Genomic DNA, 15,914 nt, shown 5'->3' with positions numbered 1-15,914 from the left:
TTGAAGAAGATGATTGGAAAAGGCGCTTAAACTATTGCTATGGAGACAGCATACAGATGGTGAATTTTCACGATATTTTATATTGATATGAAAATTATTTAATAATACTTTAATGTTAATTTTAATTATTATATTTAACTTTTTAGATTGCCGTAAAGGTAGGAGATTAAATTTAACTCACATAAATACATTATTTGCTTGTAAGTATATTTTATTTATTTTTATACACACAAGAAGAATTTAGATCGCCTTTAAATTTCGATGTTGTTTCAATGCTTATATTGTTTATTTCATTTACCGAACAAAATATTTACATTTATAGCTTTCGAATAGAATTGACATATTGTATTTTAATGAAAAATATATAAACATATGCTATTTTTCGAATAATTACACACGTGTGTATGAAATCGTCTAAAATGGCGTATCAAACGACTACATCGAATATGCGTATCACGTTCCTTGATAGGAAAGCCATTTTTTTCTTCCAACAAAATAAAATATGCGTAGCCTTCAACAAAGTGAAGTAAAAAGTGATGGTTTTACGTTACAAATTAGACCCCAATAGTTTGCCGAAAATGTATTACAAACACCACAGAATATAACGTGCAATATATCCGCGGCGCGGCCATTTTAACTTGAACCCGATATCGCAAACGTTTTAATACATTTTTCAATACTAGAGCCTTCGAACACAGCGTATTCCCATTAATTTCCATTTTATTACCGGACTCTAATGCGACTCCGGCGTCCGGTTAAATGCTAGTTTACGAGCGGGAAAAAATCAGAATCGGTGAGTTTTTCCCCCCCTTCCGACCGGACGACGCGTTTTGAATTTCCAGCGTCGAAATTAAGATGTGTATCTTCACTTCAAATTCGCGTCTAATTTTACGGATGTGCCTATTACGGACGGTTACTTTCTCTCGCTTTTCTTTCTTTGGGTCGAAAATTTCCTTCGGCCGCGGTCAATAGGCAAAGTTGGCTCGTTAAGACGCCGCTTAATACGGCCAGCACTTACGCCCTTTAAGCACTGCGTAATCCGCGAATAAGCCGATTTGCGTAAGGAGGTTTTTGTTTTCAGCTTTCGCGAATAAGAGAGCAATTGATAAGGAAGTCGGTGGGTGCAAAAAAAATTGGTAAAAGCCGCCCCAAAGAAGCCCCCGCGGCGCTATAAGCAAACTTTTCTAAAATAAAAAAGTTACTCTAAATTCACAGGTAAAACTCGAATGCGAAATAGAGTAGGGTGGCCAGATTTTTTGGGTGTTATTATTATAATTTGGGTGTTATTACACTGTTCGACACGAAAAATGGTTCAGAGACGAGATATGACTTTTCTTATAGATCTATGCATGCTCAGTGAACACGAATCTGGTAATAAAAAATGTTGATTGGCTCGAGTTTCGGAGATGTATGTATGTTTTTTTTAAATCTGTCAAATTTCTGTTCAAAATGAATATTGGAATCTATAGTCGAGTATTTTATCTTCCATTTGTAGTACTTTTCAGCTTTCAAATCTCTCTAAGTAGTCGTCTAGTTCAAATCGAAAGTCAAAAGTACGTATTTTCACTTAGGATTTTTTCTCACTGTTAATACTATTTTATATTGAGTTTTTTCTATTGAAACATGTTTATTGGGATAATTTTCTCAACACAATATTTTTTGTTTTCCTTTAAAAGGGTTAATTGGAAGTGTGCTGTACTTTAAATCGGTAAAATTGCGAGCAAAAAGCTCATACTAATATTTACTCGTATTTACACGAATCTGAATTGAATTAATAGGGATGATATATTAAATTATCTTTATATGAGAATTAATTAAAATTTCACTTAGAAAAATCATATATCAACTATTCTTGTGGATTAATAAAAAAAATTCGTTTATTTTATCGAGGTAAGCCAGTTATCAATAGAATTTTGCAGACTTAATGGTGTATGTTTAGCACCAAGTGATCAGTGGGTTCGATCCGCCATACTGCTGGTTAGATTTGGCGGTATGTGTGACTCCAAATCGATCGTTTGTTATCAGAGTTTGCCGATTTTATCTGATCATTGTTGAAACGATTCCTCAAAATTGGCAAAAATCATCTTTTCTGTTGTCAAAAATCTTCTGTATTTGTAAAAAATATGTACAAAGTCTAAATCCACAGATGTCTCAATGGATTAATTCTGGAATTAATTAATTAATTGTTATTTCGTGTTCTTCAGCTTCTGAAAATACAGTGATTTATGTAATAATATTAATGCTGCATTGTTTGTAATTAATTGTCCAGGAAGTCGCATTGGGGTCTTCCTGTCAATGAAATTATAATTCAGTGAATTCATAACCGATTTCGCGTTCAGTACGTACGTACATATGTAGTTATATTTTCACTGCGGAAATTACATATTGACAGACTCAAATAATTGGAATCATAGTTTTTTGATAGTCGATTGATGGGGTAATACAATTATTAGATTTTTTCATATTCTTTCAAATTCAATAGTGAATTCATATCTTGAAGGCAGAAAAATCAGGTTTCTGGTTATGATGAACCGAATGGCGCTTTTACATTTATGTACCTTAAACTATTATATTTTGACTATCAAATAACTAAAATTAAGAAATATAAAGATCATTCAATATCTGGATAGCTATATTATATGAGCAGTTATATTTGAGAGTGGCGGAAGTCCAATTTTCAGTTCCAAAAACACTATTTTTGATTGAATTAATTGAAAAATCAATTCTTTTAATTCGATATGTTCAGAATCTCGGAAAATCAGAATGAGCGTATTACAGACCACCAGTGTTTTTAAATATTTCTCAGAATGAAGACAAGTGTACTTTCAAATATAACGGCCCATACATATACATATACATACATATACCATGAAATAATTAATAATTAAAAATTAAACCAAATTTTTTTGAAAATAAAATTTGAATTTGAATAATTTTTGATGACATGTATATTCCGAAAAATATTTGAATGATACTGTGCCTCGTTTCTACCCAGGTGAAGCTAAGGTCTCCGATTTTCTTTGATAGTGTCAACTTATAAATTTTTATTTTATATCAAAAAAATACATTAAAATTACCATTTCTAGCAAAACCACCTTTGCCACTGGAGATTTCCAATCTAAAGTCGATTGAATCTTCTCCTTGAAGCTGAAAGCCTTCAGACTAAAGTGTAAAATCGTTATTAAGTGAGGAAAAAGCTCACCAAACTAGCGAAGTATCCCCAAGGTTGCTACAAACTTCGATTAATTGTGGCTGATACTTTCTTTTGCAAATAATTGTCATCTTTAACGAATCGTTTGGTCACCCTGCATCCGAATCCGAGCGAATTATAATCGCGAAAGGCGGAAAAGGGAGGATGCGGGTGAAGGGGTGGGGAGGGGTCGAATTCTGAAGGGTGTATAAAAGAGTCTTGTTAATTTAGTTCGAACGAAAATGCAAAGCTGTAGCTTAAAAGCCCTCCTCTCTAAAGTTCGACTCGATACGGTTAAGTCGCTTTGGCTTTTTTTACGATTAACCCTTTCCGTACGAGCGCTCATATATCGAACCTGACTCTCATGCATTTTTTATCGAGTTTGCCCTTGTGCGTGGCGCTCTCAAAAGGCCAAGTTTTCGCAAACACATACATACACACACACACAAACGAGACGTATTCATATTTAATTTGTCGAGAAAGTTTTGAGTTCATTTTCCGATATAAAATTGAAATTTATTCCACGATAGTGCATAAGATATGGCGATGTGTGAACGTATGAATGTACATATGTATATGCCTTTAAATTGCTTCAATTATATAATATTTATTGAAAATTAACAGACAACAGACGTTGACGTCCATAAAAATAAAGAATAAATGTAAGAAAATAACATCTGAGCCCAATTATAGATTTTTTAGAAATTACATAAAATGGTACATAGAGACAAACAAATGAAAAAGAAAAGAGTACAAACTAAAATATGACTAAATAGGATAGTGCATAACTGAACATAAAGTGATATAATATTGGGTAAAGATTATATAATAGAAATAGAAATTGATCAATCAATCAATCAAGACTCTCCTGATGGCAGTCCTGAATTAATGCAAGGAAATACCAAATAGATCAACGTCATTTAGCTCCCCGTTAAGCATACGATAAACACGCTGTAGATAGGAATATTTTAAGGAATTAGTTTTGAAAAGATTAAGTGAAAAGTGTGCAACGTGTCTAGAATACCAAACTGGGATCCTGAAACCAACCTTACTCAGTAAATCGGGACAATCAAGGAAACCATTTAGGAGCTTAAAAAGGAGTGTAGCATCAGTGAGACGTAGCCTGATAGAAAGATTGTTCAAGGATAGGAATTTTAACATATCGGGAGCAGAAGTATGGGCGTAGGTAGGAAAACGGTAGCGTAAGGATTTGATAAATTTTAGTTGGACTTTTTCAATACAATTAATATGGGATATATAAAAAGGTGACCAGATGATTGAGACAAATTCAAGGTGAGACCTTACAAAAGAAAAATATTCTAACTTATTTTTTATTCATATAAATATAATTTATTCTATATTGTGCTGTGAATTTCCAGCGTTGTTTTGGAAGATGAAAGTTGGCAAAATTGTCTTTCTAATGGATCCGAACTCTTCTTAAAGCCATCTACGATCAAAGTTACATATTTATGTGCAAACGTACCACTAGACATGTAGTATATGTAGGCTAGTGCTTCCAATCCCGGAAGGTTACTTCAGCACCGGGATTGCGGTGCTGGGAATTTACGATCCCGGGATCCCGGTGCTAGCACCGGGATCGGAAAAAAAAGTTAAATTTCATGTTTTCATATTTCAAAACCTTTCTATTACATTTTGCAAACTTTCCCGATGTTTCACGCAAAAAATACTCCCATATTGGCGTTCTTATTTTGAGTTTGGCTACATTCTTTAAATTTTCGGTACAAATCCATAGAATATAATAATCATACAATCTAAGATTAAATAAAACACAATAAATAAATAAAAAAAAACATCACTTTGATTCCGTCGTGATAGATTGTACCATCTAGTAATTATTATTACTAACCCACGACTTTATCTATGTATTTGAGGAATATAAGAAGGACAAAAAACAAAATTCGATAATCAAACATATGTAAATACACGTTAACACATCCCGGCTATGAGCATTTTCGATACAAATTGAACACAAATGTAGGGAAACTTACACAAGACAAAAGTTCTACTTTTGATTTCTGAGAAAAACATAAAAAACCTTGAATCTCTAGAGTAAAAGTACTACTTTCGGTTCATGAAAAAATATTAGGGTATAATATTAATAATTTCTATTACAAGTAAAAAACATTCAGTCTGATTTGATTAGCGGTTTGGCAGATAATTGAATTCAAAAACTTAAAATAAGATGACACCTATAAGGGGAGGTACCATTTCCAATCAATATGGAAATGAATGAAACAAATGGACTATGGCTTTCATTTCTCATCCCACCATTGTTCATTATATAATGTTGTTTTATGTTTTTTCCATATTATTTTTGTAAAAATAATATTTTTAAAGAAATTTCTGCCAGCACCGTAATCCCGGTATTCAGACTAGTTTCAGCACCGGGATTCACGGTACCAGAAAACACCGGGATCCCGGGATTGGAAGCCTTAATGTAGGTGTATTAAATTTGGTAATACTATAATAAGTAATATAATAATAAGTTTAAAACGGGATTCATTAAGTTCACAAAAAAGAAAATGCACATAAATATGTAAACATTTGTTTTTACAAATATATACATATTTAGAATAATTTCTAGATATCCATATCGTATAATATACATTTTACGGTGAAAACGTGTAAAGAAATATGCCGGGATCAAAGTGGATTCGCTGCTGTGTTTAAGCGTGGAATTATCTTTAAGATTTTCTTTGTAAAGAATATTTGAATTTACAAGAGTTTCTTTTATTGCGTTCCTTTACGGGATTTCATACATTTTTAGCATGGCTTTGTTACGATATTATGGACAAACTGTATATGTACATATGTATATCAAGAAAATACCATTGTTTTGCAGGTTTGATTTACTAACATTATTAGAATGAATTACAACACTTTTAGCATAACTGCGAGTTAATACTGAGAACTGATTGCAAATTAACAGGTCATCTAACTAGTCGCCGAATTGACATTTGGCCGACGGACGCGTGGCCGAACGGAAATTTGAGCAATTTAAACTTTTAATTGTGTTGTTTAGGGGTGGGTTCAGGATCCAAATGAAAGGCCAAAGTCACTTCACAGCTTTTATTCAACGTCCGTACGAGACCACCGCTCACTCTAGAATAATCTGATCTACCGTGTGTACCTCCTTATAAAGGACAAGTTTCCCATCACAGCTTCCCCGATCCATTAAAGTGTCTTATGTCTAGGCACTTAAAGGTCTACCCTGGCGAGTCTTTTGCCTACGCATGCAATCGCCCAGGTCAGTGAGAACTCCTGCGTATCCTTTGTCCGGGTCTCCGAGTCTCGTTAGCCTATTCCGAGGTATCTATTGTTCACCCACGAATGCACTTGGACAGTGAATACTCTCGCTCTCGTGTTATTTCTAAACAGCAGTGGATGATTGGTGTTGATCATGGAAAAATGGATAAATAAAATTTAAAAACATATATATGTAGATTATTATTATTTTATTATAATGTAATGACTGTGCTAAAAATGGTATAAAAATTATTATTTTGAATAAAAACAATAATTTTTATTTTAAAATTAAAATTAAATACATTTATTTTACTACCGCCATCTATGTTTAAAACTAATAAACAAACGATGGATAAACGTCAACGACTATCTCGCCGGGCAGATATCAAACGCGACTTACACGATATTTTTGCACCATCGTAATGGCGAAGGATCCATTTACTTATATTGATGACCAAAATGAAACGTAAAGGAGGTATGTAATAAAAAAAACATTGACGCACACATAATTTTGTTAGGTGCTGCCTGATTATCAAGTGCCTTGAACATCTTTTTTATCGTGTATTATTTACTTAAGACAAATATTATTTTAAAATAATTTTGAAGATTGATTGATTTTGAAAAACAAGTAATTTTTTTTTAAATTTATATATATATATATATATATATATATATATATATATATATATATATATATATATATATATAAATCGATTGCAAGCTAAGAAGAGGTATGTAAAATTGAATGTCTGTTTGTCTGTCTGTCTCGTATAGGCTCCTAAGGTACTCAACCGATTACGATGGAACTTTCAGGATTTGTTGTATGCATATTTGGGAAGCTTACTGTAAAAAAAATCGCCCAAAAACGGGAACGGAACCTGGAAAACCGGGAATGATTTGCATTGCAACGCAATAATTTCAAATGTTTTCGCGTCGCGACCTGCGTTGTTGAAGTAAAATAAACAAACAATTAAATAATTTCAAATGTGTTTGCTGCCTGCATTTTTCCGAAAAATGGGAACTGGAACGAGAACGAGAACGGGAACGGGAACGGGAATTGCATGCGTTATTGTGGCATTGCAACGGATTCCGGGTTCAGCTAGTACAACGATACACATCAATAGCTTTGTATTGATATTATTCAAAACTCACTGAAAATAGATACATTTTTCTGAAATCACTTCAACGTATCACACAAAATTCATATTTCTGATCAATTTAAACAATTAAAAATTTAGTGTTCGTCAGCCAAGTGTCCTTCGGCCAACAGTTCCTAAATTTAACAAGTAGTCATTGTTGCTATATTTAACGATATACCTACATTTTAAGTATTATTAGTATTACACTAAGTATTAAAACACAAAGTATTATTCATACATTTGAAGTATTAACACACCAAGTATTACTTAAAATGTCTTCGCATCGTGCGTCATACATATGTAGCATAGTTCTTTGTAGGTTAAAAATCATGAATGTATTTATATGTCTAGTTTATTGTTGAAAAGATTGATAGTGAAATGATTTATTTAATAACGATTTCTTACTTTGAACGTCTGTAGATTGTCGACGATACAAGTCAAGATTGCTTCCCTTCCCAAGGGAACTGTTACGTTTCCTATAGGCTCTCCGAAACTAGGCGATTCTGAAACAAAACAAACGCAAGTTAAAAACAAACAGATCAACCTAACGTTTGGAAATAAAGAAACAGGTCGAAAAATTTCTTATCGCTCGACGGGTAGTTAAACGGACTGTAGGTGAAGATATTATTATTATGTCTTAATTGATAGCCGTCAAAACCTGGAGGCGAGTATAAAGTTTAGATCGACGGTTAATCTCAACTGTCAAATGAAGCCATGACAGTTAAATTGAACCGCTTTTGGTCCGAGACGGTTATCACCTGAGTGACTTCATTTCGAGAGTTGAAATTAGCAGTCGAAGTTTAACCTGTGAGTGAGTTGCTTCACGTTTGAGGTTGCGCTCTATTCACATTTGCTTAACCGTAAACAATTATCTGAAACTTAAGCGACTGTCTAGCTGTTCTATAATGTGAGTCTTGAAAAATACTTTTTGCTTTGATGTGTATATTTCCTGTTTATTAAGTGATGTGTAGAACGTTTCGAATCGCCGTTATAAAGTTGATATTTTTAAAAACCCATATATTTAAGTATTAGAAATCCGGTTCAACTTTTATACTATCGAGGGTATATAAAAATAATACAAAAATGAAACGCTCGGTCCGTGGACCGCCGAGCTTTTGCTCTCGTATGAAGTTGGATTAAGCACGGCAAACAAGAATAGTTATTCTTGCTTCTACTTGATTGCAAACTTTGCTCAATTCGACGTCAGTAATATACCGTTGCAGAGCAAAACTTGTTAAACGACTTGCAATACACCGGGCAAAAGTCTAAATTTGTTTTTACACGTACCTATGTGTGTACGTGTGTATGTACATGCTTTTGTATAGTGTAACGTCACGCCAATCAACTGGGGTATTCCGGAAAAACGAATTTTCTCGCCGGATTCGAAGTCCGCTTTCAGATTTTCCGCACACGTAAATAATGTACACCACAGTGTAAAAACAAAGCCTCGTGAGCTGACGTTGAATTAATTATCATCATCGGAATGGTTGAAAACAACTGCCAACAAATCATACAATTGAAGCAAAACGAGCAACTCGAAAATAAATATAAATAACTGGTGTAATTTTTTAACAAAATATAATTTTTATCGTGAAAGCCCGTAAATTAATCGAATTTGTGAGTTGATTATGCATGTGTATGTATATTAGATGAGTTTTTGTCAGGCTGTTTGTTTTTCTATGTAAATTTTCGTATAATAATCAGAATCAAATTCCAATAAATATGCATATTTATTGGAAATTACATATTGTCCTAGTGTTGTGCCCGTTAACTTCAACGGGTGGCTCAGAAAAGGTATTAATACACGAATTAATATAAAATAAAAGTATAAATAGATACATCTAATATATAATTTCGAAAGAGATTTTGCATGTATGTACATATGTATGTATGTTTGTATGTAACCTTCGTTCGTTCGTTCATAGACGACACATTCGATTTTTTTTTTCGATTTAAAGGCGCCGATTCGATTTTTTTCGATTCAAAGGATTCGAAGTCCCCGGGGGCGTAGGCACCACCAGGGGCGAAGCCCTAGGGGGCGGAGGGGCCGCCGTGGGTGAAGCCCTAGAGGGTGCAAGCGCCGCCGGATTCTGGTATACATATAATTTCGAAAGAGACAGTATATATGTTTGTTTGTTCGTGAATTTATTAAAAAAAAAAACAAATGAGTATTCAAATAAATTCATATAAAATAAAACTATTTAAATAAATTTAATAAAATGTTTACTATTAGATTAGTCATGTTTAAACGGTTTATATTACAAATATTTTTATATTTATATTTCGCGGGTTGAGCGAGCTCGGTGCGGACGTGTGTTTGTGTGTTGTTCCCGATAAGTATGTAGAATTTTGTGTTAAATTGGAGCTAAAGAGGAGGTGCTGGGATGAGTATGTAGCTCTTCTGGCGCCTCGCAAGTTAGTACATATTCAGAATCATTACCTATGCTTGATTTCATATTTTTTAAATGGAATTTAAATTTATAATATTTTCATATTTACATAATTACCCACATAATTTCGATCACATTTCTTTTGATAATAATTTACTATTAACGTCGATTGATTTATTAATGATAGTATTGATAATATTTAACGTTGAATTATTTCATATTTAATATTGAGTGAATGGTTTGATATTTAATGTTGAATTATTTCATAATTGATTATTTAATGTTGAGTGTTGAATTATTTCATAATTGATTATTTAATGTTGAGTGTTGAATTATTTAATATTTAGTTTTGATAATTTAATATTTGATATTGGATACTTGTTAATGTTTGGTACTAATTTAATAAATATTATGATTGTGAATAAACTGTCAATATATGTAAATATATCATAAATGGAAACACACGTCCGTCCGCACAGAGTAATTATTAAGCTCAGAGCAGAGCTCCATGCAACCGCTCAGGTCCCCAAGTTGCAGATAGGGGAACGACTCTTGTAGTCAACTGCCATGGCGACATGGTGGTCCTGGACAAGGAGCGCTGAGATAAGAGTGGTGATGAGTGAATCCGTGGTAAGTTTCACTCTATAAAATGTCACACAACACTATGACGGTCTCAGGTCAGCGGCGAGTAAGTGCCGCCGCTTAACAAAAGCACAACCCGGTTTTCAAAGGTACCGTATCATCTTTGACAGAGAAGGAAACTCTATAATAAATCCCTGGTAGTGGGCAGCAGCTCTGCCAGTATAAGATGTCAAAACATTTACTGCGCTGTAGAAGGAAGTGGGAATCCACTGCAGTATTCTCCCAAGATAACTATGATGTACAAAAATAAAAGTGTGAAGAAGTCTGACTCTCCGTCTGACACCCGGCGCCTTCGAGGTTCCAGGTCTCACGGTGTGAAATTGGCTACTGGCCACATGCATGTGACTCACCAGGCATCATGTGGAAAATATGCGACTGGAGAAACTTTACGGAACAAATCCAAAATAGGTACTTGGAACGTTAGAGGACTCCTGAATCCTGGGAAAACACTGGTTGTTGAGAAAGAGATGTACAGTCATGGGCTAGATATACTCGGAATATCGGAAACGCACTGGAAGAACAACGGCCATTATAAAACTTCAAATGGAAATACGATATATTTTTCTGGTAACCAAGATTCGTCACATAGCGGTGTCGCGGTGATCTTAGCATCTAAATTAACCAGTGCACTAATTGGCTACAACCCCATAAGCGACAGACTTATACACTTAAAACTCAACACGCATCCGTATAAACTCAACATCCTTCAAATATATGCTCCTACTGCAGATGCCGAAGATATTAAAATAAATGCGTTCTATACTTCACTACTCGATACATTGTCAAATATCTCAAACAAAGAAATGACCATCATTCTTGGTGATTTTAATGCCAAAGTCGGTAATAATAGCAACATTGATAACATAGTAGGTAAATATGGATTGGGTATTCAAAATGAGAGAGGAGAGAAACTTATAAGTTTCTGCATTGAAAATAAAATGTCCATTATGAATACTTGGTTTCAACATCATCCTAGGCGATTGTACACTTGGATATCTCCTGGGGATCGTCACCGCAACCAAATCGATTATGTATTAATAAATTCTAGATGGAAATCATCGATACATAACGTCAAAACATATCCAGGTGCAGATTGCGGATCGGACCATAACTTACTTGTTGCTAAATTTCGACTGAAATTGAAAATGATTAAAAGACATCAAAATAAAGCAATTAAACTCACCAATGATGATGTAATTAATTTTGGCAATGTAATCAGAGAAAAAGATGCAGAATTCCAAATAAATCCTAATGTAGATGTAGAAGAGTCTTGGAAAATTTTTAAAGATCTCATAATTCGGTATGCCAGAAAACATCAAACACCGCAAAATGAACATCGTAAGTCTTTTATCTCTGATTCAACTTGGGTTAAGATAAAAGAACGTAAAAGACTTAAACAAACTGGCATAACATCGACAGAATATCTTGAAAGGTATGCAATATTACATAAAGATATTCAAAGGAGTTGTAGGCGGGATAAAGCTAAATATATAAATGACATATGTGAGGAAATAGAAAAACACGCATTAAAGAATCAGGCAAGGGATATTTTTCACAAAGTAAAAATCGTCACTCAAAAATTTTCACCCAAAACTTGGACAATAGATGATCAATTTGGAAACACGCTTACAGATATTGATGTGATACTCAACCGATGGAAAGAATACTGTTCGGAATTGTACAGTGGTAGTTCGTCGACCTCAATTGTTTCCCTAATTGATGATGTCAGGGAGCCTGACATCTTGACATCTGAAGTTGTAAATGCCATAAAGAAACTGAAATGTCAAAAGTCTCCTGGCAGCGATGGTATACAAGCTGAACTTCTGAAAGAGCTTGGTGAAACTGCGATAAAGGCGCTATGTAATATGTGCAACAAGATCTGGGTAAACGGAGTATGGCCGAAAGATTGGGTCAATTCAATATTCATTCCCTTACACAAGAAAGGATCTACAAAAAAATGCGAGAATTACAGGACCTTAGCCTTAATATCGCACTCTAGTAAAGTATTGCTGTATATAATTAAAGATCGTTTGAGCAGTTACCTTGGATGGCAAATACCGAACGAACAAGCAGGGTTTGTAAAAGGCAAAGGGACGAGGGAACAAATACTGAATATACGTCAACTCATTGAAAAATGTCGGGAGTTTCAAACTCCAGCCGTTCTTTGTTTTATAGACTATAAAAAAGCTTTTGACTTTGTGAACTGGGACTATCTGTGGAAAGTTCTACTGGACATGGGAGTCCCCATGCATCTTGTAAAAATAATACATAACTTGTATAATGATAACAATGCAGTAGTTCGAATCAATTCGCTAAACTCGACAAATTTTCGAGTACAACGTGGAGTAAGGCAAGGATGTATATTATCTCCAGACCTATTTAATATATATGGAGAGTATATAATGCGTAGAGCACTGGATGGTTGGAAGGGTGGAGTGTCCATTGGTGGAAAAAAACTATCCAATCTTAGGTATGCGGATGACACAACGCTCATAGCTAATAATCATGAAGAAATGGCCGAACTGATCCGTCGTGTTGAGACAGAGAGTAATGTGCTTGGCCTCCAGATAAACCGCCCCAAAACAAAAATTATGATAATTGACCGTCACCAACAGCTGCAAAACAACAACTCAGCTTTAAACGGTATAGATGTGGTTGATAATTTTATCTATCTGGGGTCACTCATATCTAACAACGGCGGCAGCGAATTAGAAATACGGCGCCGGATTACATTAGCAAAATCGGCAATGTCACAACTAACGAAGATTTGGAAGAATAGAGCCATTACAACTGCTGTCAAAATCCGTCTCGTGAAGAGTCTCGTTTTTTTCTGTCTGCCTTTATGGTGTCGAGACGTGGACCATGAAGGCGGCGGATAGACGGAGAATCGATGCCTTCGAGATGTGGTCCTGGAGACGGCTACTGCGCGTGCCTTGGACCGACAAACGCACGAATGTGTCTATTCTTGAAGAATTGAAAATCAAGGATAGATTGTCAACAATATGCCTGAAACGTATATTGCAGTTCTTCGGCCACATTGCACGAAGAGGTGAGGAGAGCCTGGAGCGGTTGGTTGTGGTTGGTAGCGTCGAAGGCAGAAGAGCCAGAGGCAGATCCCCCGCACGCTGGACTGACCAAGTATCTGCAGCGACGGGCGCTTCCACAGTAGCAAGTCTTCGCCTGGCCGAATTTAGAACTGAATGGAGGCAGCTGGTTGACCGCACATCATAGTCACGATCCTCAGTGATGAGGGAACCGACAGCAATATTACAAATACCGAGCGAAGCCGGGTAATACAGTTAGTTGTATGTATGTATATAAAATTGAATGTCTGTTTGTCTGTCTGTCTGTCTCGTATAGGCTCCTAAATCACTCAACCGATTACGATGGAACTCTTAGGATTTGTTGTATGCATGTTCGGGAAGCTTACTGTGAAAAAAAAACGGGAAATATCCTCTTAATAATAATATTCGTAATGACGATTTTACCGACGCGAAATTATGTAGCGCCATTGTGTAGTCAAGGAAATGTGTTTGTTGGTAAACACGTTACCAGTTGGTTTATGACGACACGGCTTTGAAGAGACACGAGTTGAGCTCCAACCATCACTTGAAACGGGAACGGGAATTGCATTCGTAATTCTGGTTTTGCAACGCACGCCGGGTTCAGCTAGTGTATTATATTGTATTATTTTTTATTCAATTTAAATTTTTAATCAAAAAACATACGTATTTCCATATTAACTGTCACTAGCCAGCAGCATAGCTCGGTCGTTAAGCTTCTGCTTAGTGTCGAGAGGCGCTGGGTTCGATCCCATGAGCTGACCTCGATTGAAAAGAATTTGTAGTGCTGGATATTTGTGCTCCAGGTCAATCGTTTCCTATCAGAGTTTGCCAATTTTCTCTGATTTCATTGTTGAAACGTTTCCCGGTAAAATTAGCTAAATATCCTTCCTACCACTATTTGAGATTGATTAATGTACAATAAAATTGATGTACAATTCATAGATTAATTTGCGAGTTTTTCAGTGTCTCGTAATTCAGCAACTTGTATAATATAAAAAAAAATGCTGCAATGTTTGTAATTGGCCAGGAAGGCGCATTGGGGTTACCTAAAAGGCCTTCCTGGTATATATGTAAAAAAAAAGGCAAAATTGATGGTCACATTGTATGGTCGTCAAAAAGTGAATATTATTTTTGTTATATTGAACTCAATTTGTTAATGAACAGTCATATATGTATTCCATTACGTGCAGTTTGTAGTAGTTTGAAAACTAACTCCATCGAGTAACGAGCAAGAGAAGCATCAAATGACAATTTGAGACATCTAATTCGAGGAAGGTGTTTTCAAGTAGGAGTTTTCCCGAGTCGGGCAACTTTTCGTTTGTATGCAATGGAGACGTTTTAGAACGGTCTCGTCCGTGCAGCGCCAGCATCTTGTTTACCGTCAACTTTTACCCTGAAAGAGTTAACTGAAAATATTTTCATTTGGGACGAACGGCGAACTTTGGTCACTCTTTCAGGCGCCATTAGGCGTCTCCTCTAGGCGCAACTATTTCCTCGGGGTGGGTCTCTCCATTTCTTTGTCAGTCCCACGGACGAACCCCCATAAAGTTTTATGCGATCGATCCCCTATGAAGGGGCGTCGGTCTTTCAGCGCTGAAATGGCGCCAATTTAGACGCCGAAAATTAAGTATCGAATCCCTTATTCGATTCGCGTCGCTAATATACGCGCGCGACTCGACTCTAACGGCCACCGTTATCTCTTTAGCCGCTGCGAAATCGGGAAAAAAGCCGTTTCGCCTAAATTTCAATTTTATTTATTCACTGCTATTATATTGTTCGGGGTGGTAGCGGACTTTTCAGTTCATTTTTTTTAATGTGTGACTTTTCTAAACGGAGTTATTTCGCTCGCGATTCAAGAAGACGATACGCAGCTTGTGTTTGAGATTGAAGGACCCTGTTCGAAGGACCATGTTTGGAATTGTATCAGGATTATGTTCGGGATCTAGAATGTTGAAATGAAATTCGTCCTTCTTTCCTTATCTTACATTTATTGTAATTTAAAGTACACTTTTCTGTATTGCTCCATAAGTTGCGTGCTTTCTGATTTCACGTGACTATACTTCCGAACTGCTCAGAGATGTGAACAGTTCGTCTAAGAGAAGTGTCTCGGTTGACCACTTATACGTGTCTCGTACGTGTCTATCTGACTGTGCGTGAGCATTGTAACTTATAGAGCATTACAGTGAATGGAGGGGGAAATAGGTCGTAACAGCTATGAACG

At 35.5% G+C, this 15,914-nt stretch overlaps 1 protein-coding gene across 1 annotated transcript in view; it reads right to left on the bottom strand.

Moving 5' to 3' along the window:
• LOC143918254 (lachesin-like) overlaps positions 1 to 15,063 on the bottom strand; it is a 68,819-nt gene extending 53,756 nt beyond the window's left edge. The window contains exons 1-2 of the mRNA XM_077440039.1: positions 14,907 to 15,063; positions 8,002 to 8,099 (exon numbers count right to left, since the gene is read on the bottom strand). Of these exons, the coding sequence (XP_077296165.1) occupies positions 8,002 to 8,099; positions 14,907 to 15,063 (255 nt within the window). The remainder of the gene's footprint in view (positions 1 to 8,001; positions 8,100 to 14,906) is intronic.
• Between the last annotated feature and the right edge of the window lie 851 nt (positions 15,064 to 15,914).

Source organism: Arctopsyche grandis, chromosome 10 (assembly GCF_051622035.1).
Source record: "Arctopsyche grandis isolate Sample6627 chromosome 10, ASM5162203v2, whole genome shotgun sequence".
Classification (NCBI taxonomy): Eukaryota; Metazoa; Arthropoda; class Insecta; order Trichoptera; family Hydropsychidae; genus Arctopsyche; species Arctopsyche grandis.
This window is presented reverse-complemented; position numbering and strand designations above follow the sequence as displayed.